The following is a 17,637-nucleotide window of genomic DNA, read 5'->3' as shown; positions in this document are numbered from 1 at the left end:
ATATATATATATATGTATATATATATATATATATCCAAAGTTATCCTGAGCTTTTATGCAGACTGGAAATATTAAATTATTATTATTATTCTAAAAAAATAAATAATAATAAACAATGTAAAAAATTATTTATTTTATTTTATTTCATTTGAGTGATTGTTTAAGAATTTAAATGTAACCTTGGAGTCTCCTGAGGAAAAAAAAATGTTTGGGAGCCACAGATTTAACCCAACATACAGTAATTCATGCTAGTTTTTTGTCAGTTAATCAGTACTCACTAATGAATAACTTAATGAATGTCAAATAAATATTTATATTAATATAGAATAATATAATTTGATAGGGTTTTTGCACTTCAAAAATTAAAGGTTCCTAAATAATATTTTACCATAGTAAAACAACAAATTATTTTTAAAGCATCCATTTTTATTATGATTTCACCCATATTTTATTATGATTTTTGTTAATAATAACTTATTTTTTCATTATTATTTAATTAAATTCATCTTCATTTCTATCGCACTTTTACAATGTTGATTGTGTCAAAGCAGCTTAACAGAAGTTTTAGTGAATTGAAATTGAAACTGCGTCAGTCCAGACTTGTTTAGTTCAGTGTGGTTTAATTTTAATTGCTAAATGCCTAAACACTGAAGAGCAAATCCATCAATGTGCATGGATTTATTAAGTATACCCTTTATGGAATTAAAATGTCCATTACAATTACAGCTTATTCCAGGTAACAGTTATATACAAATAATGGTTAAATGTATGTGCTATAAAAATGCATGGCTTTCAAGTGATCTTTTGGTTAGCTGTCTGTGTCATCTTTTTATTTCATTTTTAATTGCTTCTTTAGTATTGCTCTGCCACTGTCTTGCATTGGAAACTGCTTATTAGCACACTGTTCCCTGAACACCTGATTAACTAAAGCCATAATGCTCCTGATAAATGCCTTTTAATGTATTTAATGTGCAGTTAATTGTTTTAATACACTGGCTCTTTAGATTTTGAAGCCACAAACTGCTGCGTGTCAATGCGTGCTTAATTCAGCTGGATGTGGAAAGGTCACAAGCAACAGTCAAACACAAATGACAATCAAAGTGACATTGAAGCGTAAATAAACTGAGCGTGACACACACTGGGTGGGTTATATAAGGACATTGTCTCCCTGGAATATTGTTTTTTTTTTTTTTTTTGTACCTCAGTGTAATGTCCTCCTGAGCTTTTTGCTTTTATTGCCTTGTAGATCATTTTACCCATTTTAGATTTTCAAATCAAAGAGCAGCAGGCTCTTGAGTTCAAGCATTGCCTTTTCTTTTTGTCTTGTGTTATTTTCTCTTGGGTGCATCTCTGGATTGGGCATTTTGTAAACATTGGCAAATAGATGAGTCGATCATGTTAAAAAATACATTTTATTATTATTTTTTGTATTTCATTTAAAATGCAGCTTTAAATATTTGTATCAATAAATTTATTTGAGATTACAAGATTGTGTTTGTTTTTACAGACCAAATAAATAAATAAATAAAAAATTCTGTCATCATTTACTCATCCTCTACTTGTTTCAAATGTGTTTGATTAACTGTCTTCTGTTGAACACAAAGAAATATATAATGAATGTTAGATCTTCTTATGTGTGTGTGTGTGTGTGTGTGTGTGTGTATATATATATATATATATATATATATATATATATATATATATATATATATATATATATATATATATACACACATACATACATACATACATACATACATACCTACATACATATATATATATATATCAATCAGAGGTCGCATTAGACTTTCTCATTGTCCGTCATTTTGACTGAGAGAGTTGTAAAAATTCCGTCATATCCCATTATTGGCCTTTATTTAATTTGCATATTTTCTAGTCGTTTTTTTTTTATTCATTCATATTTTAATAATGAACTTGCACAACGAGCATATAGGCTAAACTATTAATTTATTTAGGGTATTTGACAAATTAACAAAAACTCTTATCTGCCTTAACTCATTCCACCTGCGTCGACCTGATCTGGGTGCTTGCCTGTGCGTAATCAAATGCATCAAGAGAGACTGATGCAGAGACAATTGGGATTAAATTCTGTGTCTTTGCCTAGGAAAGTCAACTTCTCGTGACAGTTTTAATTTTGTTCTGGAGGCTGAAGCCGCGTTCTGCTGCCTAAGGAAGTGATCAGAAGTTTTCTGGATTCTCTGAATGTGGGATTTTCCGATCCTGCAAGCACTCGTTTCACCGGAAAAAATACTGCAGTGCACGGTCCTTCTGCACCAGGGGCGTGGCTGCACCCCTCTGCGTTCAGTAGTGCCCACAACGCACTCCAAAGCACGCTTGGTTGGCCCGTAACAGCTGTTGGTGATAGAGGATTTTTGTCTGTTTGTTCTTCATTGTCCACTGCATAACTTTCTCTTTTTTCACCTTTATTATTAATATCACAACTATTTGGCCATTTAAAGAAACTTCTCACACTAAGCTGTTGTGACATTATTTCAACTGTACGCACACAGTAACAAAGAGGAGAAAAAAGAAGGGCAATCGCCATCAGCTGGACAGGATTGGGAAATACAGTTAGCTATGAATTACAATAGATCACATTCAGCATAATCAGTCAAAATGACAGATCACCTTCAGATTTGTCTGTCACTGCTGAAAAAAATATGTCAATGACGGAAAATATTCGGTTAATGCGACCTCTGATATATATATCTCACCCAGTGAACCACCTAAACCCAATCAACCTAACTGTCCTAAACCCAACCAATATATATTTTTAAAACATACTTTTACATAACTTTTTTTTTACATTGACTTGGGCGCAAGCTCTCTGTAGTTGTTTTGTGGTATTTATTTGGTGTTGTGCAAAAAATTGCATGAAAACATTCCTTAATTTTAGGACTGGGCAATATTGCAAAATACATACATATATATATATATATATATATCATGTATACATATATCATGATTTATATCATTCGATATCGATAATTATTGAATATTTTTAAGAATCCATTTAGATATATTATTTTAACTTATCAACATTACTAATGCAAATAGTTATAATACTAAAAAATATTCAAACTAAATGTCTCATGTCTTTATAAAAAAATAAACATGCATGTTAAAGAGACTCTTAAACTTGATAAATAAAATGTTACAAAGAGGGTGCAATGGTAAAGTGCAAATGCTGAACAATCAAAACTTTAAGGTGTGAACAATGATGATACAGAAAACCTCAAACTCTGTTAATAAAAGAAATAATAATAATCAAATCTGAGCTTTCATGTGAAGGAACCAACCATCGTTATTCAAATACTTATTGCAACATTACAAACTGTGAAGTTGTCTGACTACATTACCACTATGCTGAAAAAATCTTTCAGATGGGGTGCTAGTGGCTAGAATGCACAAGAAAAGAAACCAAAAAGCCATTCACGACATCCTTATATCCTTTTTTGTTTACAATCTCAGCAGCCACATTTATGCTGAGCCACAAATATAGCCTTCATAACGAAACATCAATATTGACAATGGTGTTCTGTCAATAAATAAATACCAATATCGATTTTATCGCCCAGCCCTACTTAATTTATCAATAATGTATATGGAATATATGGGATAATGTACGGTAGCATAGCATTAGTATACAACGAATATGCAGCGAATTAAAATTCTGGGCCGAAACCAAAAATTCATGGATGCACTTGACCGAAAACTAAATATGCGTTGTAATAATTGTTTATTATTTTAATAAATCATTTATTCATGTTGTAAGACTTTTATTATTACTTAATAACTTAAATGACACTGATTTTACCAAACATAAGCCAATAAAATAACAATGTTTTATTGACAGAATAAAATCATCAAGTGTCCCCATTTTACCAGCTTAGCTATGACAGTTATTTTGATGTGTAGATTAATATACATGTACAGGTGGAATATCCACATAACTGTGTTTTCATATAAGTCACCAAGTGTTTCCATATAAAAGAAATATGCACTTTAACGACAGCTTTACCTTGATTTTACATTACTTTCTGCATCACAAGTACAAAATCATACAATGAGTTACTGAGCAAGTTGACACCAGAAAAGTTGGAAATGTAAAAATATTCCGATCATGATGTATTTGTTTTTTGTTGTTGTTGTTTTGCTAAGAAACAATATAAATATAATTAGCATACCATTCCTATCACACTTAGAAACTGCAGTCAGACATGTTTATGTACGTTTTACGGTTTTAAAAAAATGTAGACTGAATCCTGCTTTGCATTGTTTTTAGCTTTAAAACATGTTTATCTATTTAAAACTGAGTGACAGACTCCATAATGTCAGCACACACGTCATTAAAACAGCATTTGTCATCATCCTAGAAGTAAATATTGCTCATCCCTACCAACTGAAGCATTTATATTGGCCACATTACTAAGCAGAGTTGCTGTAGGTCTGTGTGTGCAAACACTCACAGCATTATTATCCTTTTGTAGACTGTTCTCTGACAGCTTTTATTATCAGGGGAATGTTAACCGTGTGTCTCTCTCTGTTTGACCCTCACAGAGTCGCCACTGAAAGGAGATGACAATCAAGTGGATCGATCTTTTGCTGACTCATCCTTGTTTAACCACTGGGGCCAAGACCTGGGGCCTGAGAGCCGTCGAGTGGCCCTCAAGATGTTTCAGTATTACGGCTACAACGGGTACCTCAGCGACCGCCTCTCCATGGACAGAGCCATCCCAGACTACAGGCCGGACGGGTGAGAGATTTGAACAAAGACTATAGAATACACAACACAAAGCTTGGCAAGCAATTTTGGAGAATTTAATGTTTTCCCATTCAAGCATAATGCCTGAGCATACTGTCCGAGAGGCGTTTCAAAGATGGCCACCGAGTGAAATGACGTTCGTTCCATCATTTGTTCAATTGTTCGTTCCATTGCTCGTTCCAGTGTTCAATCCTTCGTTAGCTCCATCGTCTGTTCCTTCGTTCACTCCTTCGTTCGTTTCCATTGTTCATTCCTTTTTTCGTTCTATCGCTTGTTCCTTCGTTCGTTTCATCATTCGTTCCATCGTTTGTTCCTTTGTTTGTTCCACTGTTCGTTCTTTTGTTTGTTCCATCGTTCATTTCTTCTTTCATTCCATCGCTTGTTCCATTGTTCGTTCCATCATTTGTTCCTTTGTTCGTTTCACCATTTGTTCTTTCGTTTGTTCCATCGTTCATTCCTTCTTTCATTCCATCGTTCGTTCCATCGTTTGTTCCATTGTTCGTTCCATCATTTGTTCCTTTGTTCGTTTCACCGTTTGTTCTTTTGTTTGTTCCATCGTTTATTCCTTCTTTCATTCCATCGTTCGTTCCATCGCTCATTCCATAGTTCGTTCCATCATTTGTTCCTTTGTTTGTTCCTTCATTCATCCCTTTGTTTGGTCATTTCTTCGTTTCAACTTACGTTCCTTCTTTCATTCTTTCTTACTTACCTTGTTTCGTTCCATGGTTAGTTCCTTCGTTCACTCCATTGTTTGTTCCATAGCTCATTACTTTGTTTGTTCTATCGTTTGTTTTTTCGTTTGTTCCATCATTCGTTCCTTCTTTCGTTCAACCCTTTGTTCCTTTGTTCCTTCATTCATTCCATCTAATGTTCTTTTTTCATTCCTTCATTCGTTCCATCATTTGTTCCATCGCTCATTCCATCGTGCGCTCCATCATTCGTTCCTTCATTCGTTCCATTGTTCATTACATTGTTTGATCCTTCTTCTGTTCCATGGTTTGTTCCTTCATTGGTTCCTTTGTTCAGTCTATTGTTCATTCCATCGTTCGTTCCTTCTTTCATTCCATCGTTCATTCCATCATTTGTTCCATAGTTTGTTCCTTTGTTCGCTCCATCATTTGTTTCATCTCTCATTTCTTTATTCATTCCATCATTCGTCCCTTCGTTCGTTTCATTGTTCATTCCATTGCTTGTTCCATTGTTCGTTCTATCATTCGCTTCATTGTTTGTTCCTTTGTTTGTTTCATTGTTCATATCATTGTGCGTTCATCATTTGTTCCTCCTTTCTTTCCTTCGTTAATTTCTCCATTCTTTCCATCGTTCGTTCCTCCATTTATTCCATCATTTGTTCCTACATTCGTTACATCGTTTGCTCCATTTGTTTCATTGCTTGTTCCATCGTTCGTTCCATCATTTGCTCCATTGTTTGTTCCTTCGTTTGTACCATTATTTGTTCCATTGCTCGTTCCTCCATTCGTTCCATTTTTCATTTCACTGTTCTTTCCATCATCCGTTCCTCCTTTCGTTCCTTCGTTCATTTCTCTGTCCGTTCCTTCATTCAATCAATTGTTCAATTCATTCTATTGTTTGCTCTATCATTGTCGTTCCATCGATATAGACTGATTCTTTGGATGAGGGGCTTGGACCAGACATGTGTTTCTGCAGATTTTGTGTGATTAATCGTAATCGTATTAATTTATATAGTCATTATTCATTATTAATTTTGGAGAATTTGATGTTTCGACATTTAAACATCGAGAGGCGTTTTAAAGATGGCCACCGAGTGACTTGCCTTAAGGGGGCTTTGGTTTTACTCACTGCCTGTGTAAACCAGAGCACAAATCAGTGTTTGCAGCCAGCAGATGTCCTGTGTTCATCGCTCCCTGAAATATGATGTTAATATAATGGTATTTTGATAGATAGTGTTGGTGTTTTCTCAGAGGAGGCAGTGTGTGCTCAAAAATAAGTTATTGCTGCTACAAAGCAGAAAACATAATATTTTTTTCTAATGTCATATAAGATATTGTGGTCATCATATAATATTGTGGTCATCACATTGATGTAACAGGGTATCTATGATGTATCCCAGGGTACTTTCATGACATTACCATACTGTGTGTAAAACAGTCATTCACTCACTTTTGGATTATTTTTTCCTTCTCTTTATCAAGGGAAGGGAATCAAACGTTTGTTTGTTCGTTGGTTCGTTTATTCATTTGGTTGTTTGTTTATTTGTTTGTTTGTTTGTCGTTTGTCCATAGTCGGTCGTTCTATTGGATGTTCCATCGGTTGTTTAGTGATTTAATATAGGAAGTTAATTTTGTGTGTTAGTTAGTTAGTTAGCTAGTTAGCTAGTTAATTAAATTATGACATTGCAGTAAATGCATTTATTTAAATTTAATTAATTAAAAAATATATTAATTAATTAACTAATTTATTTATTCATTCATTCAGTTAGTTATTTATTTGTGTCAGGGTTGGTGAGGGGAAATGGGTAAAAAGGAGCGAGGACTCAAGTGCAGGAAAATGGGGAATTTATTAAATAATAAACATAAAATAAAATGCAAAATAAACTACCCCGAGGGAGGAAACATTAACAAAACAAATACATTCACATACAAACAGGACTGGGCAGACTGGCAAGGATGAGGACTGGAAACACGACAGGACTTCAAACAACAACATGTGATGACGAACTGGCACAGGACAGCAAATGTGAGGGGTTTATAAACTGTAGAAAATTAACACACAAACAGGTGAACACAATTAACTAATAATGGGTTAACAAGGAGGGTGGGACAAGACAATAGACGGGAGAGCGCATGACACAGAGAGACAACACAAGCCATGCGCTCACATAACAGGACAAGAACATGCGGCCAATGAGAAAACTCATTAACCGCATGTTCATGACAACAACCACCACATTGAAGCACACGACAAAAGCACGTGACCACAATGTAAACACCGAGCCACGTGCTTTGACAAGAGACGCAAGACACACGATAGATAAACACCTTACCGTGCGCTCACACATAAGCAACGCGCTTGCTTTATCTCAGCGCCAACCAACTGAAACCAACTAGACGGAGGCGCCGAGAATAGAGCAGCGCGCTGCTGACAGAACAAACACAAACACTAGTACAAGAGCCACATCAAGCAGCAGCTCGCACACTCGGCGTACACCCACGACGGCGCGCGCGCACACAGAGACAGAAACAGGACCAGACATGGGTAGTGTCAGAGCTCTGCCACCAAAACAAGAATTTACAAGACCAAAGTGGCTGAACCCTGACAATTTGTCTGAATGTTCATGAGAACAGCATTTATTTGAAATTGAAATTATTTAGTTTCTTTGTGTGTTTGTTTGGTCTTTCGGTTAAACTAGGAAGTTAAATGTATGTATTATATAAATACATAAATTTATGTATATTATATTGCGCCTCATTATATTATGTACAATTATAATTAGAAATGAATCTTAAGCAACAAATCATATAAAAAGGATTTCTGAAAAAGCATGTGACTGAAGCACGAAATAAGTGCATATCCATATACAGGGTAGGTCATTTATATGGATACACCTTAATAAACTTACTGAGAATTTCACAAGAAAAACAATGGTGTGCTTGGTTTTAAACGTAACTTTATTAATTCATAAGCTATTTACAAGCCCACTCACATATACTAATGTGCCACAAACACATTAGTATATGTGAGTATACATTAGTATATGTGAGTATACATTAGTGTATGTGAGCCGCCGGTGTCTCCGCCTGCTCTCCCCCCTTTCTGGGTGTTCGATCACGCCTTCCCCACCACAAGGACGTTAACATAACCAACCATTCCCATTTTATTAAGGTGTATCCATATAAATGGCCCACCCTGTATTTTGCAATTAAAAATGTAATAAAAAGATAATGTATGCGAACTATAAATGAAAAAAAAAAGGAATTTTCTCCAATTTCCCCCCTATTTTGTTATGGTTCGAAAGCATGGGAACATAAGGTTTACACTAACGACTCTATTTTGACAGGCTATGAAAGAGGTGTGTGTGGAAAAACATAATTACTCCATAGCCTGTAATTACTGGATGTGTCTTGCTGGCAGCAACATAAAGAACTCCTTCACATCTGATCACATCTGTTCTTTTCTCTTCGTGGAGACAAATTGCTATTGACTACCTGCGTCTGAAAACCCTGAAAACCCACTTGTTATAAACTCCAGTCTGCCAAGAACATCAACCAATTACCTGTCATTGTTGAAGACACCCATATTTACCAAAATACTCTTGTTTTTTTTTTATTACCTTTTTATTATTTGCACATAAAGAAAAAGTGAAAATTGCCTTTCAAACATGACATCATTTTTAAATTCATGGTCAGCGAAGGGTTTGACTAAACTTCAGAAAATGCTGATTGTAATAGCAGGAAGTCAAACTGAATATTGTTTGAGTTTTTTTGTATGAATGTTTGCAGTTTTGCAACTCTGTTACTGTGTCTAGTGGAATTAAAATAGATGTTTTTTAGATGTTACCACTCTCACCTGCAGAGCTGTGATAAAAACAAAACGGGGAGGAGCTTCTCTATGTTCCGCCCTCTCTTTGTTTTTCTGTTGAGATTATGTCCAACATTGAATAAAAAAATACACATTTTAAAGCACTTCACGTGACCTGTAAATACTGTTTTAAGCCTTATATTTGTGGGATTTTGCTATTTTTATGCAAGTAGTATTAAATGAACAAAATAAGATAATATTAAAAAAATAAGAACGACATGTTTTAATTTTTTGTATATTTTTTACTTTGTAAAAAAGGAGTATGTTTGTAGATTTATCCAAAATCAAGCAGTTGTCCAGTAGCAGCTGCATAGTTAAGCAGCTAAATCACACTGAACTGAGCTAAACTGAACTGAACTGAACTTAAACCCTAAAAACTGAACTACACTGTTCCAGTTACTATGACCATTTATGTGAAGCTGCTTTGACACAATCTACATTGTAAAAGCTCTATACAAATAAAGCTGAATTGATTGATTTGAATAGTACTAAATATTGGTTTGTTGTTACTGGTAAACTTATTCATTCATTTTCTTGTTGGCTTAGTCCCTTTATTAATCTGGGGTCTCCTCAGCGGAATAAACCGACAACTTATCCAGCATAATTTTTGCACAGCAGATTGCCTTCCAGCTGCAATCCATCTCTGGGAACACCACACACACACTCATACACTATGGACAATTTAACCTACCCTATTCACCTGTACCGCATGTCTTTGGACTGTGGGGGGAACCGGAGCACCCGGAGGAAACCCACGCGAACGCAGGGAGAACATGCAAACTCCACACAGAAACACCAACTGAGCTGAGGTTTGTACCAGCGACCCAGCAACCTTCTTGCTGTGAGGCGACAGCACTACCTACTGCATCACCCTGGTAAACTTATATTTAACATAAAATGAACAAACAAGTTTGTTGTCAAAACAACTGTATCATGAAAATTTAGAATTTGTTTCTCAACTGTAAAAAGTAATTCAGTCATCTCAAGATTTTAGTTTTAGAAAGTACTGCTACAAAGGTCCCGAAAAAAAGTGCTCTGAAATTTGACATAATATGATAACTCCTCCCCTTTACTAAAATAAGCCTCGTTTTTATTAGCTGCTCATTTTAATGTGCTGATTTGATGCCTTGTTATTGATCATATTTTTAATATTACTATTGTATTTTTTATTTGTTTGTTCATTTGTTTGATTGTTTGTTTCTTTGTTTATATATTTGTTTGTTTCTTTGTCTGTTTGTTCATTCATTCGTTCGTTCGGTTGTTCCTTCGGTTGTTCCTTCGTTCATTTGGTTAAAGAAGTTGAATTTGTTTATTTAAATGAATTTTTTTTTTTAATTAGTCAATTAGTTAAATTAGGAGGTTACAGTAAATGTGTTAAAAACAAACTTTTAAATGGTAGTACAGTAGTTTCCAAAACAAAAAAAATATTAAGCTTCATTAATTATAATTAGAAATTAATCTTACCAAAATCGTAAAATGCTTCAAAATGTGCATTTTTTAAATTCGAAATTTGACATATTATGGTAATTTTGAAGGCATATGGTAACTCCTCCCCTTTTAAAAAAAAAAAAGAGATCTTATTTTTATCAGCCAGTGAAAGTGGTTGAGCCCAAGCACATCAAATGAGAAGCATCTTTAAGGGGGCGGGGCATGTCAGATACTAGAGAGCATTTAATTGGTCAGAAAATTTGATGAGGAGTTGTAAGAGAGGATAAAATAAATCGTTGATCCATTTACGCAGAAGTGACAATTAATGAAAGAATATTACGTTCAAAACGAAATTAGTAAGATTACTAAGTGGTCATTTTCATCATAGTAGGCATCCACACATTCACATTTGCATATTTCTTTTTGTTCCTGCAGGTGCAAAAACATGTCTTACCCGTCCAACCTGCCACAAGTCAGTATAGTCTTTATCTTTGTGAACGAGGCGCTGTCGGTCATTCTGCGCTCCATCCATTCAGTCATGAACAGAACACCCAGCCACCTGCTCAAAGAGATCATACTGGTCGACGACAACAGCAATAACGGTATGTTTATTTTTGTATTTTTTTTTTATCAGTTTGTTTTTCTGTGCCGTCAATCAAATATATAAAAACATATATATTATTTTCAACATTAAGCTGCATAAGTCATTTTGTTTTGCTAAAAACGAATGGAAGTGAATGAGACATGAATTCTTAACAAACTTAAGTTACAACGGTTCTGCCTCTCTGAAAAATAAGGTGAATATATCATAAAAATCTACCTTTTTAGTAAGTTAAATCAGAAAAAAATGAAGGAATTTGACATTTTGCATAGAGTGGGAACCCTGTGGAATAAAGCACATGCATTATCTTTTTGTGTCCTCGTGTTTGACTAGCTAGTTTTCAGTCTGGGGCTTATAGTCTTAATAATTAGCGCTGTATGGCTGCTCAACATTCTGTCTTTAATCTAACCCTTCTGTCTGCTTAATTAGCAGCTCTGCTCATTGGATTAAACCGATCGGTTAAAGAATACTAATCAGCTGAAAACTGAGACTTATTTAGCCTAGAAAGATTAAACCTAAGAAACGTGAGAAATTACGCTGTTTTTAAGGAACCACATGCATCAGCTTCTGAATCATTGTTTCATTTAGTTAATTTTAATAGAAATCATTTTATACTACTGTACATAGACTTCTTTCTCATAGTGGATTCATTTCTAATCTGGACCAGTGCTGCGGTGCAGGGACATTCACTAACATCTGTTATTTTTAAAAGCTGTTATTTTCCAAAAAGCTTTAGCCTCTCAGTTGTGATACAGTGAAATGGCAGGCCATTCATATATATATATATATATATATATATATATATATATATATATATATATATATATATATATATATATATATATATATATATATATAATATTTTTTATATTCCCAAAGTGATGTTTTACAGAGCAATGGGAATTTAAAAATATTTCCTATGTTTTGTTTTGTTTTCTGGGAAAAGTCTTTTTTTTTTTTTTTGGAATAAAAGCAGCTTTTATTATTTATTTTTTTGTACAATATTAAGGTCGATAATATTAATTAATTATTATTTAACTTAATTATTTTTTTCCACACATTTCTAAACATAATAGTTTAAATAACTCATCTCTAATAATTGATTTATTTTATCTTTGCCATGATGACAGTAAATAATATTTTACTAGATATTTTTCAAGACACATCTACAGCTTAAAGAGACATTTAAAGGCTTAACTAGGTTATTTAAATTTTTTCGGCAGGTTAAGGTAATTAGGCAAGCTATTGTATAATGATGGTTTTTTCTGTAGACTATCAGAAAAAAAAACAGCTTAAAGGGGCTAATAATTTTGTCCCTAAAATGGTGTTTAGAAAATTAAAAACTACTTTAATTAGTATATTACTATTAATTAAATAAAAATTATTATTATTTATTATTATATTATAATTTGATTTATATTAAATATATAAGTTCAACTGCAAGTACCGTTGCTGAACTTTGGTTCTTATCTTTATTTTTAACCTAATTAGTAGAACTCATGGGTAAATTACTTCATTGTTTTAGAAATACAATTAAAATATGCAAATAAGGTTAAAGGATATTTACAAAAGTACTAACTATACCAAAAATATATATGTACTTTAGTGCTTTTTCTATGTTAGTCAATACCTTACAGTAAGTGTTTTAAAACATGACAAAATATTATTAAATGTAATTATTAAAATGTTTTTAAAGTAAAAAATAAATAAAAATTAAAGTTATAATTAAATGTATTATTCCTATGAGCAGTTTATTTATTTATTTATTTATTTATTTGTTTGTTTGTGTGTCTTTATTTCTTTTTTTTACATTTGTTAGTTTTTTTAAATTTTACTTGAAAATATATTATTTAACTTAATTATTTAAAATTTTATTTAAAGTATTTTTAAAGGTTATTATAACTAAATGTATTATTCCTAAGAAAGGTTATTTATTTATTTATTTATTCATTTATTTATTTATTTATTTATTTATTTATTTATTTATTTGTTTGTTTGTTTGTTTGTTTGTCATTTTATTCATCCATCAATCCTTCTTATCTTTTTTTCCCCATTTGCTTTTAAAAGTTTTACTTCCTAAATGCCATAAGTTCATAACTCATTTCCACCAGATACACACTTCTTGTTTTACTCCTGAACATTTGAGCTGACTTTCTTAGATATGTTCGAATACAATAAAGTCAACATCAAATTCCCCAGGCAACTCCAGCCTATAAACAGAATGAATTAAATTAAATTTAAAATCAAACAACTATATTTATTTTTACAGTATTCCTTCCAAATAAGATACTAATTTTGCTAGTGTCATTTAGTGCAGAACCAATCATGTCAATCGATGCTGATTTACTTTCTGTTATTCAACTAGAATCGGTCGTCTTATCACCGCTAACTGTTGTCAACCCAGCGGCTCTACGGAGGCTTTCAATTGTGACTATTATCTGACTCCATCGCTCCTAATGTGAGAGCCACTTCTGGGTTCAGCTTACACTTTATTATAGAGCTCCAGACACCATGACCGACATGAAAAGAAAGAGGGTAAAGTGACCCAGGTGACTCTGCACTAATTGTAGTATTTTTGAGAAGAGAGCCGCTCCTCCAGCTGCCGTATAATCCAGTCACTCCTGACAGCTTTATCTTTCCAGTACATTCACAGAGAGCCACTCCACATGAGACTTTCTGTCAACAGCAGATCTGTCAGCCTCAGGTGAAAGACAATGAAAATTAAATCTTACAAATACCTGAGAATGAGCTGATGGATCTTCTTTACCTCTGCTGAGAATGAAATACCACCTTATTAGAGTGCATGTGTTAATTTCAAGTGAAGCTACTGAAGTATTCTTTAAAATACAATGTATAGTGCATAATAACTGCATATCACATACTATTGCGAGGGCGTAGGTTTGCTTTTTACGTTGGTGGGGACCTATTAACCCCTTCCATAAATATTTTAATCCACTCTCAAAACAATGTATTAAGTTAAACTGAGGAATAGTTATAATAATTATAATCAGGGCTTTACATTAACTTTTTTGATCACCAGCCACTGTGGCTAGTAGATTTCCAACATTACTAGCCACTTGCCATTTTCACTAGCCACAATTTTGTTGTTTGAAAAATATATTTTATATAAATAAATGTGACTTTGACATGCTAAAATGACTTGATTTAGATGTTGTGTTGTCCACATGCCTCCTCATTTATATCACTGTTTGTGTGTGTTGTGTATGAGCTTGCTCACTGTGCATGAGCAAATAGGTTGTGTCGCATTGCAATTGGTTTTTATTTCACATGACATTTTAGGGCTCAGAATAAAAGTTGTACCAAATTCATCTCTACCCACATTAAAAATAAATTATTATTTCTCAGCCACATATTTATTGTGTCAAAACAAGCAAATATATAGCTGTATACATGCACGTTTTATTCAACAAAACCTTTTTATTATTTTATTTTTTTTATTAACATTTAAAAAGATCTATTGTCATGCATCTAAAATATGCACAGTAATCTGTCCTGGCTAAAGGTCCTAGATCAGCAGTTACTACACACCAATTAATCTCATATTAAAGAAATGTTATTATAAAGGATGATAATTAAACTATATTACCAAAAATAACTGTAAGCAAAAGAAAGCAGGTAAAAACATACCACAAGTGATAATGAAAGGATGAGCACGTACCTGAGCATAATTAAAACGAAAGCAGTGACTGCTGCTGTTGCTTCCAAATTTATATATTTTTCAATCTTGAGCTCTTAAAAGCAGCAGGATTGTAGGTATACGAGCATCGTTTTTTGTCTAGCCTTTTTCAAAGAGAACCGAACTGAACGGGAAAAAATCGCAAGTAAACGGGAGCCCGCGCGTGCTTTTTAACAGTTGCGCGCATCACATCACCTGTGCGCGCGAGTAATCATCCTCTCATACGGTATTCACCTGCTTTGTCTCGCACGAACAGTTATTGTTTTCAGTCGTGCTGTTTCTCGATTCTAAGATCACATTTGCACGCATATTGGGCCATCCTTATTGTTGAACCCTGCTTTAAGTAAACTACAATGTAAAAATTACTTCCAACCTGCCAAAGTGGCTAGTGGGAGTGGCTGTCTTACCCGCCAAAGCTGAAATCTACCCACATTTGGCAGGTGTTAATGTAAAGCTCTGATTATAATAACTCCTTTCATTTATATAGCGCTTTTCTAGACACTCAATGTGCTTTACTCAATGAGGGGATCTCCTCATCCACCACCAGTGTGCAGCATCCACCTAGATGATGCAACAACAGCCGTATTGCGCCAGATCGCACATCATACACCAGCTGATTGGTGGAAAGGAGGCAGAGTGATGAAGCCAGTTATGATATGGGGATGGTCAGGACGCCATGATGGACAGAGGCCAGTGGACAAATTTGCCCAGGATGCCAGGGTTAAACATCCCAGGATTTTTAATGACCACAGAGAGTCAGGACCTCGGTTTAACGTCTCATCCGAAAGACAGCACTCACTGAGCAGTATAGAGTCCCCTTTACTGGGCGTTAGGACCCACACGGACCACAGGTTGAGCGCCCCCTGCTGGCCTCACTAGCACCACTTCTGGCAGCAACCTAGCTTTCTCATGTCGTCTCCCATCCAGGTACTAAACGGGCGCAACCCTTAGCTTCCCTTAGCTTAGCTTCAATGGGCGACCATGTGAGAATTGCAGAGAGCTAGTTGCCAGCTAGCTTAATGTTAATGTTTAACATTCCTTAATGTTAAAGGAATGTTTAATAACTGACAAAGAGAGAGTTTGATAAAGACTTGCATTAATTTTATGTAGTCTCATACATCAATATTAATAAAAGTAGATAGAGCACAGGCTGTAGCTTTTCTGACAAATAGATTCAACCAAAATTTGACATGCTAGCCTACTCTGAGAGATTAGGAAAAATGACAGGTACAGAGAAAGCAGTTCGTTTTCAGACCATATTAGTCACAGACTATATCAGCCTGCTATAATGTTAGATTGTGCATCAAAGCAGTAAAAAACTGTGCGGGTCGGTAAGGGTCACCTTAATCAGGCTTACATCGCCCAAAAGGGTACCAACGGTCAGAAAGTTTCAGTCGACGTCAATCTCACTCAAGGAAATGTTAAAGTAAAACCGTATTGGCAAAAGGCTCACTGGTTCAAGTCCATACTAGGCAAGTTAACGTTTCTGTGCGGAGTTTGAATGTTCTCCCCGTGCTTGTGTGGGTTTCCCCCCGGTTTCCTCCCACAGTCCAAAAACATGTAACATAAGTGAATTGACTAAACCAAGTTGCCACAATAGATGAGCTCTTAGTCAGACTCTTATGGCCCGTTTCCACTGAGTAGCACGGTACGGTTCGGTACTCCATACTTGCTTAATAAACAAACAAACTAACAAACACACAAACAAAACAAACAAGCAAACAAATAATTAAATAAATAAGCTAGATCTAATTAAATTCCATTATTAATTGAGTGAGCAGAACTAAATCGGAATTACAAACCCTGTTTACACCGTCATCTTAAACAGTCCTACAGATGTTCATTTACCTGCAGGAATTACCAGTATGTTTTTGTTTAAAGTTCTTCTGGCTGGGTGTCATAGGTTTTAATCGGTTTGAAGTTATGAATTGATTTCTGTTGTATTATATTAGTTGAGAGCATCACATTCACTTTAGTACAACTGAGCCATCTCAGCTCTTGGAGTTGGACATAAATTGTGTATTGACATACGCAATGATTGAACTCTTTTCTTATATGTTCTGGCAAAATAAGGACATGTTCCAGGGGACAATTCAGAACCTGGGCAAACTTTAATATATCAGTGAATCTCAGTAAGATTGACAGAGAAGACTGGATGTCCTCAGATAGAAATATTAAACTGAGGTGTTTATATCTACCTCTCTCCCAGCTGACATGTTTACACAACCTCCGATATTGAAAATTTGAAGTATACTCATAAAGTGATAGTTCAGCCAAACTGGAAAATGTGTTTTATTTTTATTTATTAGGCCATCTGAGACTTTTATTTCACTTAAAGAACAGAAGAGAATACTTATTAATGATTTATTTATTTTCTTTTATTTTTTTTTGGCCGGGGGTGAGGGTTGAGAAATAAACTATCCCCTTTAAGGAACCTACTTTCTAAGGATTAGCTCTTGATTCCCTGTTAAGTGCACTTTGCAACTATAAATAGTGCTGTCTAACTTTAACCTTAGCTGTCATTTGAAATGACATTTAAAGTTTATGTAAGTTATGCAGTAAATATTT

The 17,637-nt window shown here is 34.3% G+C and overlaps 1 protein-coding gene across 4 annotated transcripts in view; it reads left to right on the top strand.

Moving 5' to 3' along the window:
* galnt18b (UDP-N-acetyl-alpha-D-galactosamine:polypeptide N-acetylgalactosaminyltransferase 18b) overlaps positions 1-17,637 on the top strand; it is a 195,304-nt gene that overhangs the window by 80,902 nt on the left and 96,765 nt on the right. For 3 of the 4 annotated variants that reach the window (XR_015496477.1, XM_087262227.1, XM_087262228.1), the window contains exons 2-3: positions 4,582-4,777; positions 11,207-11,373. Coding sequence is in view for 3 of the 4 variants with exons in the window: in XM_087262227.1 (XP_087118353.1) it covers positions 4,582-4,777; positions 11,207-11,373 (363 nt within the window). In the remaining variant the exon portion in view is untranslated. Of the gene's footprint in view, positions 1-1,977; positions 2,277-4,539; positions 4,778-11,206; positions 11,374-17,637 lie in introns of those variants that run through there. The other variant, XM_087262229.1, reaches the window with a different exon arrangement.

Source organism: Danio rerio, chromosome 7, assembly GCF_052040795.2.
Source record: "Danio rerio strain M-AB ecotype USA chromosome 7, GRCz13ab, whole genome shotgun sequence".
Taxonomy (NCBI): Eukaryota; Metazoa; Chordata; class Actinopteri; order Cypriniformes; family Danionidae; genus Danio; species Danio rerio.
The sequence above is the reverse complement of the archived record's forward strand: the minus strand, read 5'-3'. Positions and strand labels throughout refer to the sequence as shown.